General features: G+C 61.5%; 2 protein-coding genes across 2 annotated transcripts; one reads left to right on the forward strand and one right to left on the reverse strand.

The window, feature by feature from the left end:
• Positions 1 to 3905: 3905 nt before the first annotated feature.
• Positions 3906 to 4828, reverse strand: VTJ83DRAFT_1000 (uncharacterized protein; the record flags this gene model as incomplete). Its single annotated transcript, XM_071007112.1, has 3 exons — positions 3906 to 4596; positions 4665 to 4715; positions 4773 to 4828. The coding sequence occupies 3 exons, from the start codon at positions 4826 to 4828 to the stop codon at positions 3906 to 3908; spliced, it is 798 nt and encodes a 265-aa protein (XP_070870353.1).
• A 2333-nt stretch (positions 4829 to 7161) lies between these two features.
• On the forward strand, positions 7162 to 15738 carry VTJ83DRAFT_1001 (uncharacterized protein; the record flags this gene model as incomplete). Its single annotated transcript, XM_071007113.1, has 11 exons — positions 7162 to 8081; positions 8176 to 10897; positions 10954 to 11299; positions 11383 to 11987; positions 12051 to 12166; positions 12237 to 12448; positions 12501 to 13070; positions 13140 to 13191; positions 13258 to 15449; positions 15516 to 15575; positions 15653 to 15738. 11 exons carry the CDS (start codon positions 7162 to 7164, stop codon positions 15736 to 15738), a joined length of 7881 nt encoding a protein of 2626 aa, XP_070870354.1.
• Between the last annotated feature and the right edge of the window lie 1120 nt (positions 15739 to 16858).

The following is a 16858-nucleotide window of genomic DNA, read 5'->3' on the forward strand; positions in this document are numbered from 1 at the left end:
TTCTTGGTCTTTGATCCCGCCGGCCATGTTTACACCCCCTGACGTCTCGCTGCGACACGGTACTACAGAGCTCGCGTGGGACTCCGCAGTAAAGTAAACAATGGCATCACCCACACGGTCAACCACATGGGGAAATTCACTAGCCAAGACACTCTGAAGGAACGTTGGGTTCATTTTCTCTGCGGGTGCATCGGACATGGCAAAATACGAGGAGATGACCAGCTGGGTTCTTGTACTTTGTTCTCTGGCCCCGTCTGTCTGCCATGATATCCTCGTGAACCACACAATGCAAAAACCGCCTCGAACTTCCATGGCAGCGGATTGCATATACTGTTAGACCAACAAGGTTGCTCTGTACTTTGTACAGCACGGCGAAGAGCGTCTTGGCGGCCGGCACGAGTTCGTCGCATCCTGGGCCCATCGGCGTCGAATCCGCCGTGAACCGGCTGGAAAGAAAGGCCAGCACTCCGAGGCGCGGCATTTGTCCTTAGCCGGGACGCTGGACGTAGGAGTTCATCATGTCGCTGGAAAGCAGCCCGTGTGGTATTGCTGCATAGAAACGGTGGCATCCTGGGCCAAGCCGATGCATCGGTTTCCGTTGCATCATTTCTCAGAGGTGGTGAGATGTTTGGGGCCGTTTGGGGGGAAACCATGCCGCCGTTCCTGTCCTCTCCCACCGGACGGCGGAAGTCTGCGCAGTAGTATATAGTTAGGCGTTCGTAACCCTCAAGAATCTACATACCTACCGCTGTTGGGGTATGAGCTGAAATGCCCTTTTTTAGGCGTCCAGGCTTTGCGCCTCCTCCGGTGCGCCGGTGGCAAGCTAGTTCCTCCGTACTGCGTAAAACTACCTAGGTACCTTGGTGGCTAGGTATGTCTGTACGAGTACATGCCCTGGGCTGGTTCACTTCCAGTGCCTTGCTTGGGAGCTCGTCGCAGCGAGGATGCATTCCGCAGGCATGCTGGGGGGTTTCCGTTTCCGACGCCTCCCGAATCGGGAGCCACGCTCCCATGTTCGGCACTTCGCGCCAAGCCACCGTTTCGAGCTTGCATTGCTTCAAACTGCTCCACCCGAAGCTCAGCCCGCGGGGTCCATTTCATGACGCAACAGCGTCGCTACGCCGGTGCCGTTGCTGCTTCAGCCCTATCGGCTTCTCGCGGAAACGGCATCGAGATGGGGATTTTCCCACCCCGAGAAACCGCATCCACCGGCCGAGGTGAAATTCTCAACCGGTGGAGTCGATGGCGACCAGGATCAGGGAGCGTTGCACCGTAATACTCTACACAAAGGCCAATGTATTACCTATCGTGTAAGAAGCCATGGCCTCGCCTAGCATGTACGCAGTACGTAGTAGGTGCTCCGTAGCAAGGTGCATATACTTTAGTACATACATACTATACCTACTGCGTACATACAGCACAGGCCCTCGGGTAGCTGCAGGGACACGGTACATACCATACACCATACGCAGGTAGGTACCTTAGTTACTTGGTGCAGGCTGAGAGGCATTCGTCAAGACGGCCCGGAGAAGGGGGTTTCATGACTGGCTGCCCCTTGCCCCCCCTTTCAGCCACGCCCTTTGGACTTGCAGCCTCGTCGCAACCCGGAAACTCCCATCGCAGCCTTGACAAACGGGCTGTTCCGGGAATCCGTGGATACCGTGCCTCGCATGGATATGTCGGAAGTGTTCCCTACCTTTACTCTCTCCTCGCAGCATGAGAAACAAAAAGAAAATAAATCCCCCAAGGTGACAGCTCCTGCGTTCCCAGCTCTCGCCGCCGCGGGCCATCTGCAAAGCAGAGAGAGGTGTTGTCATTTTTGTGCTCTGAGCCCCTCCGGGTTGTCGTCATGACGCCAGCATCTCGATGTCGATCGGCCCTGGCTGCCGGCCATCCGTTCCGCCGCCCGTCAGCGACGATCGCCTCTTGCGCCTCGTCTCGGCGCTTTAGCATCACCAAGAGTTCCGTCTCCCCCCCATGCCAGCCATCGCGAGATGCGGCGCGGAATATCCGACAAGCGCTGACCTCGCTCGCAGAGGATGTCTCCCAAACCAAAGAACGGGTGGTGATCCTCGGCTCCGGCTGGGCCGGGTACGGGTTTGCTCGCACGCTGGATCCGGCCAGGTACGAGCGCATCGTCATCTCGCCGCGCTCCTACTTCGTCTTCACCCCGCTCTTGGCCTCGACCTCGGTGGGCACCCTCGAGTTCCGGACCATCCTGGAACCCGTGCGTCGCCTGCCGGGCAAGATCGACCTCTACCAGGGCTGGGCCGACGACGTTGACTTTGACCGCAAGACGGTCCGCGTGGAGACCAACGCCGCCGAGGAGGCCGCGAGCAAGACGGTGGTCCCCGGCCCGCCGGGCGAGCGCCCGGCGCCGCGGGGCGACATGATCTCCATCCCCTACGACAAGCTCGTCATCGCCTGCGGCGCCTACAGCCAGACGTTCGGCATCCAAGGCGTCCGCGAGCACGCCCACTTCCTCCGCGACATCGGCGACGCCCGGCGCATCCGCCTCCGCGTGCTCTCGCTGTTTGAGCAGTGCGCGTACCCGCGAGGCGCCGGCGCGCTCAGCGACGCCGACAGGCGCCAGCTGCTCCACTTCGCCATCGTCGGCGGCGGGCCGACGGGCATCGAGTTCGCCGCCGAGCTGCACGACCTCATCCGCGACGACCTCGCCCCCATCTACCCCGACCTGATGCCCCTCGTCAGCATCACCGTCTACGACGTGGCCCCCAAGGTCCTGCCCATGTTCGACCGCGCCCTCGCGAGGTACGCCATGGACACCTTCGCCCGCCACGGCATCCGCGTCAAGACGCAGCACCACCTCGAGCGCCTGCGCCTCGCCGACGGCGACCTCGGCCGCCGCCACGGCGCCCTCAAGATCAGGATCCGCGAGCGCGGCGACGACGAGGTCGGCGCCGGCCTCGTCGTCTGGAGCACGGGGCTCATGGCCAACCCGCTCATCTCCAAGCTCGCCTCGCGCACCCACGGCATGCGCCCGCCGGGGCCCAACCCGCTGTCCGGCGCGCCGGCGGGCCCCGCCCGGCGCCTCGTCCGCGACGCGCGCACCGGCGGCCTCGTCACGGACCCCTTCCTGCGCGCGCGCACCGCCACCGACGTGGCGAGCGCCGAGCCGGCCCCCGACGGCGCGCTCGACGACGTCTTCGTCATCGGCGACTGCGCCGTGCTCGAGTCGGACCGCGCCCTGCCCAAGACGGCCCAGGTCGCGTCCCAGCAGGCGACGTACCTGGCGAGGCGGCTCAACGGCTCCGCCGCCGCCGCCGCCGCCGCCGCCGCCGAGAAGCCCTTTCGCTTCCGCAACTGGGGCACCCTGACGTACCTGGGCAGCTGGAAGGCCATCCACCAGAGCCAGGCGGACGAGCTGCGCGGGTGGCTGGCGTGGGTGCTGTGGAGAGGAGCGTACCTGACCAAGAGCATGTCGTGGAGGAACAAGATCCTGGTGCCGATTTACTGGGTGATTTCGTGGGTTTTTGGGAGGGGGATTAGCAGGTTTTGAGGGGACGGGACGGGAGGAGAGACGAGGAGAAAAGCGTGTACGATAAATAGCCTACTAGCCTACGTTTGTATGTTACGGGAACCTTGGCGTTGGGCCATGATTTCACGGGCCCCGGCGCATCGAAACGAATAACACAGATTGTCACTCTTGATGACCTATGTAGGCAACCCATGTATGTTCTGTATGCTGCCCGGTGGCAGCAACAAGATTTGCTGGCGGGAGAGCAATTCTATATTAATTAGCGTTCAACCTGATTCCGCCGTAGGATACCCGATCAAGGCTATTTCCGACCTGCGCTCTTCCCCCTCCCCAACCACACACACACACACACACACACATACACAGACACACGCAAACTCGAAATCATCCGTCCTGTTACCACCCGTCAACCCACCTTCACCTTCTTTGCCCCCACCTTGGTCGGCACCGCCTTGATCTTGGTCTCCAAAAACGCCGCCTTCTTCACCTCGTCCACCCACCCGGCCTCGATCGGCTTCACCTTGTCGCGCACAAACTCCACCAGGCCTTTCGCCTGCGGCGCGCCCTCGCGCAGCGCGATGCACGACGCCCGCGGGATCCCCAGCGCCTCGCTCAGGCGGCCCTCGCACGCCTTGGAGAAGCCGACCAGCCGGACGGCGGCCGAAGGGGGCCGCGGCCGCGACGCCAGGGCGACCAGCTGCGGGAAGTGGCTGTGGAAGGCGGGGGACGGGTTGGAGCGGGCGATGAAGATGATGGTGTAGGGTAGGCTTTCGGGGGTGGGGTTGGGGTTGGGCCCGGATGCTGCTGCTGCTGCTGCCGCTGCTGCTTCGGATGATGCAGCGGAGGAGGAGGAGGAGGAGGAGGAGGAAGTGGTGGTGGTGGTTGGGTGGGTTGTGCTGGACATGGCTTGAAGAGTGCGAGAGATCTGGGAGAGACCTACGTCGACGTAGGCGGAGAGCTCTGGCGCGGGAGGCGAGGACGGGTCCGGGACGGCAGAAGCTCCCGTGTTTGAAGCATCTGCCGGCTTGGACCGTTTCCGCTTCCCCTTGGATGGGACAAGAAAGGATCTCCGATGGTTGCCAATGGGGGATAAGAGCCTGGGCCCCGACGTCAGCAAGGCTCCGCGCAGGATGGGAAACGCCCCACGGGCCGAGGGTCGACATACTGGCAGAGAAGCTCAAGGATCGCATCTTGGTCTTCTTGGCTGATCTGCGGCCTTGCTCGGTCAGACGGTGTGAAAGACGGAATGCGTTTCCCCGAGGGCATGATTCACCATTCGACCGCCGTATAAGGGGTATCGAGGGTGTGGACAATTCTTTTCCGCTCCATGGTGGCGTCGACTCTGTAGGTAGGACGTAGCGGCGAGGCCGAGTCGAACCGAGTAGAGCAACAGAGACTCGGAGGTTGCCCTTTTTTTTTCTTTTCACCACGAGGATGTCGGCAAGGCCTTGGTCGGTTTTGTGGTAGGCGTCCTCAAAAAAGAAGAAGGGGGGCTGTCAAGGGTGATGGACACAGGAAATGCCCTGTTCGCTGTGACGGGTGTCGGCGGGGAGCTGGCATGCCGTGATGAGACGGCAAATGCAAATTCAGTCGCTGGCATTCATATGAACAACTGGGGTTCCGGCCATCTCTGTTCTCTCTTCTTCCCGGGTTCGGTTGTGGATCTTCAAAATGCTGGTTCCTGGGAGTGACAGTGACTGGAAGCCAATTTTGAGCCGATGCGCATCGTTCCAGGCTGGAAGTGCAAATCCAGACAGTGTGTGTGGAAATACGATGGACACTGTACATGAGCCGCAATGGCCCAGTCGCATTCCCGGTCTCAAAGTACGAGCGTGGTGATCATGTTCGAATTCAGAGCCCGTCAAGAAACAAAAAAGACCTCAATTCCCTAGGTAGGTTGTCATGGCTGATAGCTGTAGCAGGAATTTCAAAATGGCATGTTGTTACAAGTTTCTATTTGATTTGGCATTCTCTGGGAACTTCCTAGATCAGCGATTCGAGATACAGTACCTCTAGTAGTACAGTGAGTTGTTGGCTGTCCGGGCATGTTGCAATTGACACTGTGCTGTGCAACCGGGCCACAAGTCCCAAGCTGGTGAGCGATGTGTGTTTCCCCATAGCGTAGACAAGAAAGAAAGCAGAATATCTTTTCTTGTAAGAACCTCCCCCCCCCCCCCAATTTTTTTTTCTTTTTATTTGCAAGCCTAGACGCTTTGACTTTTTTTTTTGGTTTCCAAGATGGAGGCCGTTGTTATGAAACTCCATGTGAAGTGGTCAAGCCGCATCTCATCGGATAAAGCCACGCCCTCCAGCAAAATGTGGGCCTACAAGCAAGTACCATAGTACCTAGTTACCTGACTTGTCTACACAGTATAGATAACTACCGTAGCACGTAGACTTGTAGCTACCTATCAGGTCCCAGTCTCCACTCCCCGCTCCGCCCGGCCGCGCAACGCGACCTTCTGCCCCACGTTCCGTCCCGTCACGGACACTTTGACGACGCGGACCCCAGTGGCAAGCTTGATTTCCATGCGCCTTCGGTGTAGCCTACCTACCTACCTACCTAGGTACACAGCAGAGCACCCAAAGCGTTTGTCGAGCCTGAAGGTCAGGTACGGTACCTACAAGGTGGTGTCGGCCCATTCCCCACCCCAGGCCGAACCGTAAAGTTCAGCTTCAGCACTACCTCCCGCTTTCCAACTCGAGCCCCGCAGTCCGAACCATCCATCGTCATTCCATCGCCCGTCCCGTCCCTCCCCCGGTCACTAAGCCCGAGGTGGGAAACATTACATCAGCGCTTCCTTCAGACGCCGGACCGTTGGGAGAGGCTCACCATCGCCCACAGCTCCTCCACTTGAGCTCTCCACCTCGCCGAGTACACTATTTTTCCTCCACCCAATCCCCAAGCTCGGCTTGCTGCTGCATCCTGCTTTCTGGAACATTGGAGGAGAAGCTCGAGTACGACCAAAGGCACCCAAGTACGTACAGTGCAGCGAAAAGAAAACCGCAACATACAAACAGCCCGCCAACCACGTTGCTCCGTTTCCCTTTTTTTTTTTTTTTTTTCTTCTTTGTTCCGCCCCCTCTTCGATCCCTTTCCCCCAAGAGTTCGCAGGCAGCCTCTTTGGCCCTGGATCCGTGTCCAGCGTTTGCACTAGCGGTCGGACAGCTGTGGGGCTCTTTGCGTAACGTCCATCCAGTGTGAAGGGTCGGTTTTCCGTCCGGTGCATGCAGCTTTGGGGGGGGGGGGGGGGGGGAGGGGGGCAGAGATCCCAAACATCAGCATCGCATTGCAAGCTTTCATCCAGTTGGAGGGGCAGCAAGCAGCACGGCCTACCTCCTTGTCTGCCAGCCAGCTCCAGGGTGCAAGCACGGGCGGCCCAGCCCAAGCCAACCTACCAGCGCCCACCCCACCTTACCACCACCGTTCGCCTGGAACCTGGAACTGTTGCCCTTCGATTACCTGCCTGCCTGCCTGCCTGTCTGCCCACCTGCCCACCTTGGCAGCTTGTCTACCTATCGCCTATCACAAGGCCATCGTCCCCGGCCACATGCTAACAACAAGTCCGGATTCAAGAAGCCGCCACCGGGTCAGCCCGAGCGGAGCATATCCGCCTTTGGAGCTACCGTCGCACCCCCCAGTTTCCAACCTCGTCAACCCCATGGCTCAAGCTTCGACGGTCGACCCGCCGAGAGAACGCGCTGTCTCGTCCGAGCCTTGCTCGACTCGCCCCAACCCGTTCCACGACGACGACGATTCCTCGTCCCGGAAGCGACGCCGCACCTCCCTGGCCAGCGGTTCGCGCAGCCGGTCCGTCGACACGCCCAGGTCGTCCCCGAGCTCTTCCGCCAAGGACACCACCCCAATAACAGAGCTTCGCAGCGATTCGGCCATGAGGCTCGACTCGGAGCCGCCGGCACCCGCCACGCCCAAGAAGCAGCAGCAGCCGCCGCCGCCGCAGCAGCAGCAGCCGCAGTCCCCCAGCCACGAACCCGCCTCGGCACCCCGCTCGAGCCGCGTCACGATTAACGTGCGGACGCCCTCGCAGCAACCCCTCGAGGCCATCCCGTCGTCTCCCTCGTCCCCCTGCCCCGAGCCCTTCTCTCGACGACCTGCCACCCCCGACCCCGACGATGCCGCCGTCGCCGGCCCAGACCCTCGGCAACCAGACGAGACCATGGAGCCGGCCAACGGTGCCGCCGAAGACGTCTCCGAGCCGGCCCGGTCCGACAGCGGGAGCCCGCCCATCGAGGTGGTCTCGGTGAGCCCCGACGAAGATGCCGACTTTGACGATGACGACTCCATCACCATGTTTGACGAGGCCGGCCGGACGTTGGACTTTGATCCGAGCATCGCGTTCCCTTTCCACGACGGCGCCGAGTCGTACTTTGAGACCGTCCTTCGCCTGCTGCAATACCTGCCCACCCACGAGCAAGTGCCCCGGGCGTTTATCGAGTGGATCGACAAGTATCTCGGCTACATCAAGGCCGCCTCTCCGCGCGCCATCGACGAGTCGTACTTTTCATGCCGAGAGATGTGGCAGCCCGTGCCCCAACTGCTGCTGCACATGGTCAGCCGAAAGTGAGTCGCCGTGGCGCCCGCGGGGTCGTCCGCCTCGCCCGGGGCGCGGCCCGTCGGACGAAGCACAGCTAACGCCGCGGCTTTTGCTCTACAGGAACGCGTACCCTCGGTCCAAGGACATGCGGCAGGACATCTTTGCCTTTTACCGGTCGTTCGCCCAGCTCACGGCCTTCTTCGTCGAGCTTGATCTTCGTCTCTGCAAGAACCCGAGCCTGTCGGACCAAGCCCGCCTCGAGGCCTTTGCCTCTCCTCCTTACCTTCATGCGCTGGGCGCCATCACCCGCCGGGAAGAGGTCCAGATGCACACCGTGCACCTCCGGGCCGGAGACGAAGATTGGAACTACATCTCGGAGATCACCGCCGTCCTTGACGCGTTCCAGGGCTCTTCTGCCGCCCAGGGCGGTTCTCTCGCCAATCTTCGGCAGCTGGCCGCGGCCCAGCTCCGGCTGGCCGCGCAGTTCCCCAGGGCCGTCACGGAGAACCTCGGAAGCATCTGCCTGGTGGCCGGGAACGTCACAAAGTACCTCCATCGCGGGGCCGCGCCCATGAGCGGGCGGCCTTCTCCCTTGGATCTCCGGGACGTCGCCCGCCTGTACAGCCTCTTCACCACCATGTCCGCCCTCCTTTCCGAGGTGCTCGACAAGAACCTCAATCAGCTCTCGTCCGAGGCCGCCGGGTATCTGATCGAGGGGTTGACCGAGATCTACCAGACGTGCCTCGCCACCGGCGGCGTGGTCCCTCCCGGGGCCATCGACAAGCAGCTCCAGGGCCGCCCCGCGATCCCGCCGCAGCATGCCGCCGAGGCCATCGCTTACGACTGGAAGTTTGGCCATTTCATCAAGCTCATCCGATCCGGGCAGATGCAGCTGCGCGTCATGGCGGTGAGCACCATGTGCACCGATCTGGTCGCCCTCTACCGCAAGTCGGCCGTAGAGCCCGGCGGCGACGACGCCTCCCTGGCCCTCCTGCACTACATGGCCGAGGTTCTGCTGAGCTCCGGGCTGATCAGCTACATCCTGGGCCCGACGTGCCACCCCGAGATCACCCTGGAGAGCAGCAACATCATCGGGTTCTTGGTGGTCTCCAACACGTACACCCGCGCCCACACCGACATTCTCTGGCAGACGGTCTCGTCGACCCAGGACCCGCGCGTCTCGGATGCCCTCCTCCGCATGATCGGCCGCATCGCCAACCTCTTCCCGCAGGAGCCCTTGCTGTACTTCGTCGAGAAGCTGGCAACGGTGCCCATGGAGGCCTTCGGCCCCACCATGCGCGAGTTCTGCGACCAGATCCTGAAGCAGTTTCTTACGCGCTTTGCCGACAGCCTCCCGACGGAGCCCGCGCCCTTCGACCTTTGCATCCGGCTGGTGCAGCAGGCCTCCCGCTTCGGCACGCAGACGGCGTTCGCGTATCCCGACGTTCATCAGTTCGCCAACCAGAAGCTCCTCGAGCTGCTCGGCCACGGGCCCGACACGGAGGGCCGCTGGAACATCTACCGCAATTGCCTGCGCGACATCGCCACGCCATCCCCCACGACCCTGGGAAGCCTTTGGGTCCTGAAGATGGCGATGCGGTATCATCACGCGTACGACCTGCACGAGCTGGCTTCTGACCACGACCTGACAAGGCTCCTGGTGGAGGAGCTTGCAGCCGCCATACCCGCCGCGAGGGCGGCCGGCTTCCCCGCCGTCATCAGCGGCGGCCACAACACCCCGCGCAAGGACCTTCTCATGTCCGTCATGCTCCAGGAGGCCAGCTCCATCGACAAGGAGCTTGGGAAGAGGCTCTGGAACCTGCTGGTCGGGCCCGAGGCGGCGTGTCAAGAGGACCGGGAGGTCGCGTGGCAGATTTTGACCCAGACCATGAAGCGGAGCAAGGGCGAGAACCCCTTTACGTCGACCTGCTTCGCCGAGTACTTTCCCGCCTTGGACCCCAGCCTCTTCTGCCAGGGGGCGCTCGACTTCGTTTGCGGAGGGGTCATGCCGCTCGTCAACGACCCCGCCAGCATTGTTCTGGACGACGACGATAACCCCCATCACGCGGGGATCGAGATGCTGTGGCGCATCGCCCTGACCGCGCCGCCGGGGACGATCGAGGACCAGGCGATCCACGTCCTGGCCGGCGACGTCTACATCAACAGCGGTTCCATCCGGTCCTTTTCGCATTATCGGGCCCGCAAGGTCCATCTGGCCCTCGTCAGCCGGTGCCTTCGGCAGCTATCGGCAGCCGCCGCGAAGCTCAAGGCGGCGGCTCCCGACGGCGGCGCAGCCGCCGCCGGCGACGATGCTATGGACATCGTCTTGACCGAGCAGCAGAGGCAGGAATGCGAGCGGCTCTTTGCTCGCGCGCTGGCGGTTCTCCGCGAGTTCCATCGTCTCCACCAGGCCAGGCCCGAGTTCTCCGCCCCCGACATGAGGTCGCTCATCTTGGAGTCGCCCAAGCACGTCGAAGGCGAATCCGCAGAGCTCAAGTACCAGTCCTTCGACGGCGACAGGCAGACCTCGGTGATGCCCCTCAACATCGGCAAGCGCAACACGGCGGCCTCGCTGCTGGCCAGCCTGCGAGAGGTCACGGGCTTTGAGAGCTACCGCATCTACTACCGCGGACGACCCTTTGTTCCTCAGGAGAGCGACATTTGCAGGTCGCTCGAGGATCTGCAGATCCACAACGGCATCATCCTGGTCAAGAGGGAGCCCGACGAAACCCCTGCCTCGCCAAGGGTGCCTCTGGGCGCCTCCCCGGTGGAGGTGGAGATCCTGAGCCACTTTGACGAGCTATGGGAGTATCTCTCCATGGACGAAAGGCTCGCGCGCCAGGTATGTTTGGATGTGCCAACCTTCCCGATCGCCGTTCTAACCAGCCCTCGCGTCAGATCTACGGCTTTTTGGTCAAGCTGCCGGCCGACGACAGCGTGGTGGGAGCCATCAACGACACCTCTCTCTCCTACGTCGACACCTTCCCCCTAGGCCAGCCGTTCAAGTCGCTGTACGCCGTTCACGCCCTCCTCGAGCATCTCGGCTCCTGGCGGCGCGGCTCCGTCGCCTCGGCGAGCGAATCGCAAGCCCCCGCCGTCTCGCGGGCCGAGGCTCTGGTTCGAGCCATGGACCTTGTCGTGCAGGCCATCCTGGACCCTCAAGTCATTGCCCGGTGTCCGACCCAGGAGCTGCAGGTCGAACTTGGCTCTGCTCTCCTGCAGCTGTATTCTTTCCTCCTCAAAGGTGACTAGGATTCGCTCCTGTCGTCCCCCCCCCCCCCCCCCACCTTTTCCTCACGAGACGTACCCCGTTGCTGATCTCCGCAGATCCTGGGCTTCCCAAAGCGGCCGCCCAGTCGATTGAGGCTCCCTTGCTGGACCGCCTCCTTGAAATCCTTGCGGTCGGCGTTTCGTCGGATTCCCCGCAGACCGCCACGAAGCACATCTCTCTCTGCCTGCAAAGCATCCTTGAGTCATGCTGCGTGAGCGACAGCTTCGCGTCGGCCTTCTCCTCCCACCCCAACGTCTCGAACGTTGTCATCGACCTCCTGTTTCGGGATCCTCGACCCTTGGTTAGGAAGAACGCGGCGCTGCTCATCTGCCAGGCCACGAGGACGATCCCGGAATGCGAGAGGTACGGTTCATACGAGGACTTCCTGGCCTCGTCTGGGCTCCTGAATTCCGAATGCTTCACCTTGCCCAGCAGTCTTTTGGATTCGGATTCGTCGGTCGCAAGGTTCAGGGGGTTCTTCTGGCCGCTGGTTTCCGGACTGGTCCGGCCGGCGGTCGCCGAGTCGAGCCACGCCGTGGAGATAGTCCGGCTCTGCTACGACATGTTCAAAGGCATGCGAGGCTCGGGCGTGGTGGGCCACAATCTGGAGACGCTCGTGGGAGATATATTCGGCCTGCTCCTGTTCTACACAACGACAGAGGTTGGTATCGCCTCTCGCGCGCCGCGGCGTTTGCCTTTGGGGGCTTTGCTAACAAGCCTCTAGGATCTCACGAAGCCCGACGAGGTCGACTTCACCGCGTTGTTGCTCATCCGGCTCCTGCACGCCCTCATCGGCGCGAACGAGGACGAGCCGATCAACCCAGCCGTTCTTCCGCCGAGGTGCGCCCCCCCCCCCCCCCCCTGGACCGGTTTCGTCCGCGTGCAATCATCAAACCTAACGGCATGGCAGGGGCGTTGCCCGCAAGTTGTTCTGGAGGCACCTTTACCCTCGTCGAGAAGACAGGCCGATCGATGCGCCCTCGAGCCGCCCGATCGCCAACACGCAGACCCGAGGTTTGCTGATCGAGGTCATCCTCGCCGTGGTCAAGAATGACCCGACCCAGTACATGTGGCTTCTCGAGGACCTGGATGACTTGGTCCCGGTATATCAAAATCAAGATGGTGAGCATCGGTTCTCCCCAAGACCTGATATGCGCGTTGCTGAAGCTCGTAGGTGACAACTACGATTACGAGCTGCCCCAGCAGTTCGATCGATCCAAGGCTCTCAGGGCTCCGTGCGGCTACGCTGGTCTCCGAAACCTGTCCAACACGTGCTACTTCAACTCCTTGCTGACGCAGCTGTTCATGAACGTCGATTTCCGCGAGTTCATCCTCGGGGCGAGGGTTCGGGATCGCGAGAACAGCCAGTGCCTGCTGTTCGCGACCCAAAAGATGTTTGCCTTTCTCCAAAACAGCCTCCGGCCTTTCATCAACCCCGAGGAGTGCGTCGCCAACATCAAGACGTACGAAGACACGCAGATCGACGTGGTCAACCAGATGGACGTTGATGAGTTCTTCAACTTGCTGTTTGACCGCTGGGAAGGGCAGTTCGCGACGTCGGACGAGAAGAACCGGTTTCGCGTCTTCTTTGGTGGTCAGCTGGTCCAGCAGGTGCGCTCCCAAGAGTGCGAGCACGTCTCGGAGCGGCTGGAGCCCTTCTCGGCGATCCAGTGCGACATCAAGGGCAAGAGCTCTTTGCAGGAGAGCCTCCAGGCCTATGTCGACGGCGAGATCATGGAAGGCGGTTCGTTTCCCTGTCTCTTCTCCCGCATGAGCCGTCGGGCCTCGTTTCTTTTTGCTGAAACCGTTGCAGACAACAAGTACAAGTGCTCCACATGCGACCGTCACGTCGACGCCGTCAAGAGGTTTGCAGCCCACGCGCCGCCCGCCGCTTTCGCTGCCACGTTGGGCCTTGCTGACCGTCACGATAGGGCTTGCCTCAAGGACATCCCGGACAACCTCATCTTCCATCTCAAGCGCTTCGACTTCAACCTTCGCACGATGCAGCGGAACAAGATCAACGACTACTTTGCCTTCCCCGAAAAGATCGACATGCGGCCCTACACGATCGAGCATCTGAGCAGCCCGAACGAGGAGCAGTCGGAAGACATCTTTGAGCTGGTGGGCGTCCTCGTCCATACGGGAACCGCCGAGTCGGGCCACTACTATTCGTACATCCGCGAGCGCCCCACAAACGGCGAGGGGCAGACGTGGGTGGAGTTCAACGACGAGACGGTCACGCCTTGGGACCCGGCAACCATGGCCAGCGCTTGCTTCGGAGGCCCGGATTACCCTTCGCCGTTCCCGTCGGGCAACGGGGTTTTCGAAAAACAGTACAGCGCCTACATGCTCTTCTACCAGAGGTCGTCGTCCCTCGCGAAGAACCAAGCGAGGCTTCAACAGCCGGGAGCCTCGGTTCCCCTCGCCGTCGACATGCCCGCAGACATTGAGGACTTCATCCAGGGAGAGAACGACTGGCTGCTCCGCCGACAGTGCCTGTTTGACCCGTGCCAGATCCAGTTTGTCATCTTGGTTCTTGGCCATCTCGGGACGCTCCATCAGGGGCGGTGCTCCCAGGAGCATCACATGGAGACCCAGGCCCTCACCATGGCCCTCAGCCACCTCGACCAGGTCGCGTCGCGCGCCAAGGAGCTTCACGATTTCGTCAGCCTCGTAGAGCGGATCCAGGACATGTGCCGGACGTGCGTTCGCTGCAGCCTGGCGGCGTTCAACTACTTCCGGAAGCATCCCTTCACCCTCCGGATGCTCGTCCAGAAGAACCTGGACGAGGATGTCCGCCGGACGACCGCCGCCTTGTTCATCCGCGTTCTCGAGGTCATCAAGGACCAGGAGCCGGCGGAGTACGGCCTTCCGCCGACAGAAGGAGACGACGACGACGACAGGGTGCGCATCGAGCCTCACCAAACCGTCCTGGCGGGCGTCGTGCGCATCTTGGAGAACCTGTGGACGACCTTCCATCTGACGCTGCGTTCGTGGCCCGAGGTGTTTGAGCTCATGCTGTCGTTCGTCTCGATGGGCCGCCACGAGCTCGCCGCGTTCCTCCAGCATCCGCACTTTCTTAAGTGGTTGTTGTGGATCATCTGGGCGGACGCCAGCGCCGAGCCGCTCCTCCCGCCGCAGTTCGCCAAGATGGTCGCCATCGTGTCCAAGAGACTGCCGAACCGCCAGCCGTCGTACGAGAGCATCATCGCGCTCCTCGACCACATCTTGGGGAACATACGCTTCACGTACAACAGCACCGACGGGCGGCCGATCGGCGCCGCCAATGCTAAGGAGCGGGTCAGGTTGGCCGCCGACCCCGGCCACTCGTTCCCCCTGACCAGGAACGAGACGGAAATCCTCCACTTTACGGGGCCGCGGCACATTCCCGTCAACGTCTTTGTGGACCGGCTCATCTCCATCGCGCAGAACCCGGAGGCTACCGAGTCCCTCCTCGAGAAGCTGATCAAGCGGAGCCGCCACCTGGAGCACGGCATGTACCAGACGCTGATGCATAGGATCACGGGGCAGGTCACGCACCACAAGGTGGCGCCGTACCTGCGCGTGGCGGCGACGACCTTTTGCCGCGTGGCGAGCGACGCGGGCATGGTCAAGGACCTGCTGAAGCACGTGGCGCGGCAGTGCACGCCGATGCTGCAGAACAACGAGGGCCGGGCCTTCCTGGAGTTTATGCGGGCGACGTTCGACGGCCCGCGCCAGGGCACCGGCGAGTCGGCGCTGGATGTCACGCTGGAGAGCCTCAACAACGTGCTCATCTGGGCGCCCGCGCTGCTGGGCTACCCGGACGCGTCGGTCAGCACCGAGACGGAGAATTTCTTGCACGACAAGCTGCTGCGGTTCCGCGACTTCCGCCCGGCCAGCAGCGGAGGCGATGAGCCGGATGACGAGCGCGAGCTGTCTCAGGCCCGGTTCCTCGCGGCCAGGGCGCTGGGGATGCAATGCCTTGTCCACCTCCAGGAAAACTACGTGCACCGCGGCGCCGAGGTGACGGAGCGGGCGGTGGGCGCGCTGCAGAGGGTCATCAAGGCTTGCGCGAGGTATTACCACCTGGACGATCCGGAGCAGGACGAGGAGGCGCAGGATTTTGCACAGCTCAACCAGAGTAAGCAGCGTGTCTTTGATTGATGGTCCCGGGGCGGGGCGGCCTAAGCTAACACGGTGCGCACAGGCGTCATGGATTCCATCTCCAGCCTCATGGTTGTGGGAGATGTCGACGAGGATGGATCAGGTACGACGACGCTTCCGTGATGCATGCAGATCTCCGAGATGCTCGCGCGGCCGAAAGCTGATGGTTAGGCGTTGCAGATTGGGAGGGCTCGTCGATTGGCTCGGGCAAGCTCGACGGCTTTGAAGACATGACGAACGAAGCGCTGCAGAGCGAAGACTTGTAGGAACGTCGGGCTCGCGGCGACGGCAGGCGGTAGGATTGGTCGATTCCCATGTGACCGGCCGTCGTCACGACGCCTCCAGCATGCCGCCACCGCCCTCTGCGCCAGCCTGGAACGTACTACATGGGGGGGAAAAAGACCGATATCATGATGACTTGACGACGTTACGAAATACGACGGACGAATCAGCCCGCTGGCTGACAAGACGGTCTGACTGGAAGCAGGAAACGGAAAAAGAAATGGACGAGAGAGGGGAAGCAAGGCTCCTTGGGCACGATTTCTTGTCTGGTCTGCATAATTTTTGGCACGAGCAAGGTGATCACAGCAACCGTCAGCGGCAAAGGAAAGGGGGAAATCTCGTCATTCGGTCCCGGGGGGTGGGGAAAGGGAAACGGCGTCATGGAGCAAAAGGACGGGGGAGGAAACGGAGCATTGGGGTTGCTTAGGTTGCTTTCACAGAGATGTTTTCCCGAGGACAAACGGACGGGGAGAAAGAATCAGGAGGAAAGCAAAAGGGCGAATTTTCTCTTGTATTTTTTTTTATTCGAGCGAGCTGGCTGACCGGCTGGCTGGGAGGGTCAAGGTTCACCAACCGGTCTCTCTGACTCTGTTGCTCTTTTTTGCGCCTCCGTCTTGGTTCTCGCCGTACCTCGTTACCAGGGATACGCGGGGGCGGACTTTTTTTTCCTACGGAGTAGGTACGTAGAAGAAAGACCGGATGCCAGGAAGAGCACATGGATGGCGCGCGGCGGGATGGCGGCGGATATCAGGGGTCTTTTTTTTTTTTTTTTTTCTTTTTCTTTTTCTTTCTCTTCTTTATCTCTATTTCGGCGCTTCGCCGAGGCCGGCTGGCTGGCTGGCTGGCTGGCTGACTTTGTGTCCTTGCTCGTTGCAAGGGAGAAGAGAGAGGATACTTTTGCCTACCTGACCGTACCTTTGACAGGGGTTCCGGGGTATTGGGAATCAGGCTTTGTGTGTGCGTGCGTGTGTATGTACATAGTAAGTGTGCATACGTCTTGTGCGATGGGTCCAGCCTCGGCTACCGACACAGTAGGGACCCAAGGGGGGGAAGGGTCGGGGTTGGGTGCCCATGCAACAATTGTGTCTCGTGCGTTGATAGAGG

The sequence above is a fragment of the Remersonia thermophila genome, chromosome 1 (assembly GCF_042764415.1).
Source record: "Remersonia thermophila strain ATCC 22073 chromosome 1, whole genome shotgun sequence".
In the NCBI taxonomy this organism is placed as follows: Eukaryota; Fungi; Ascomycota; class Sordariomycetes; order Sordariales; family Chaetomiaceae; genus Remersonia; species Remersonia thermophila.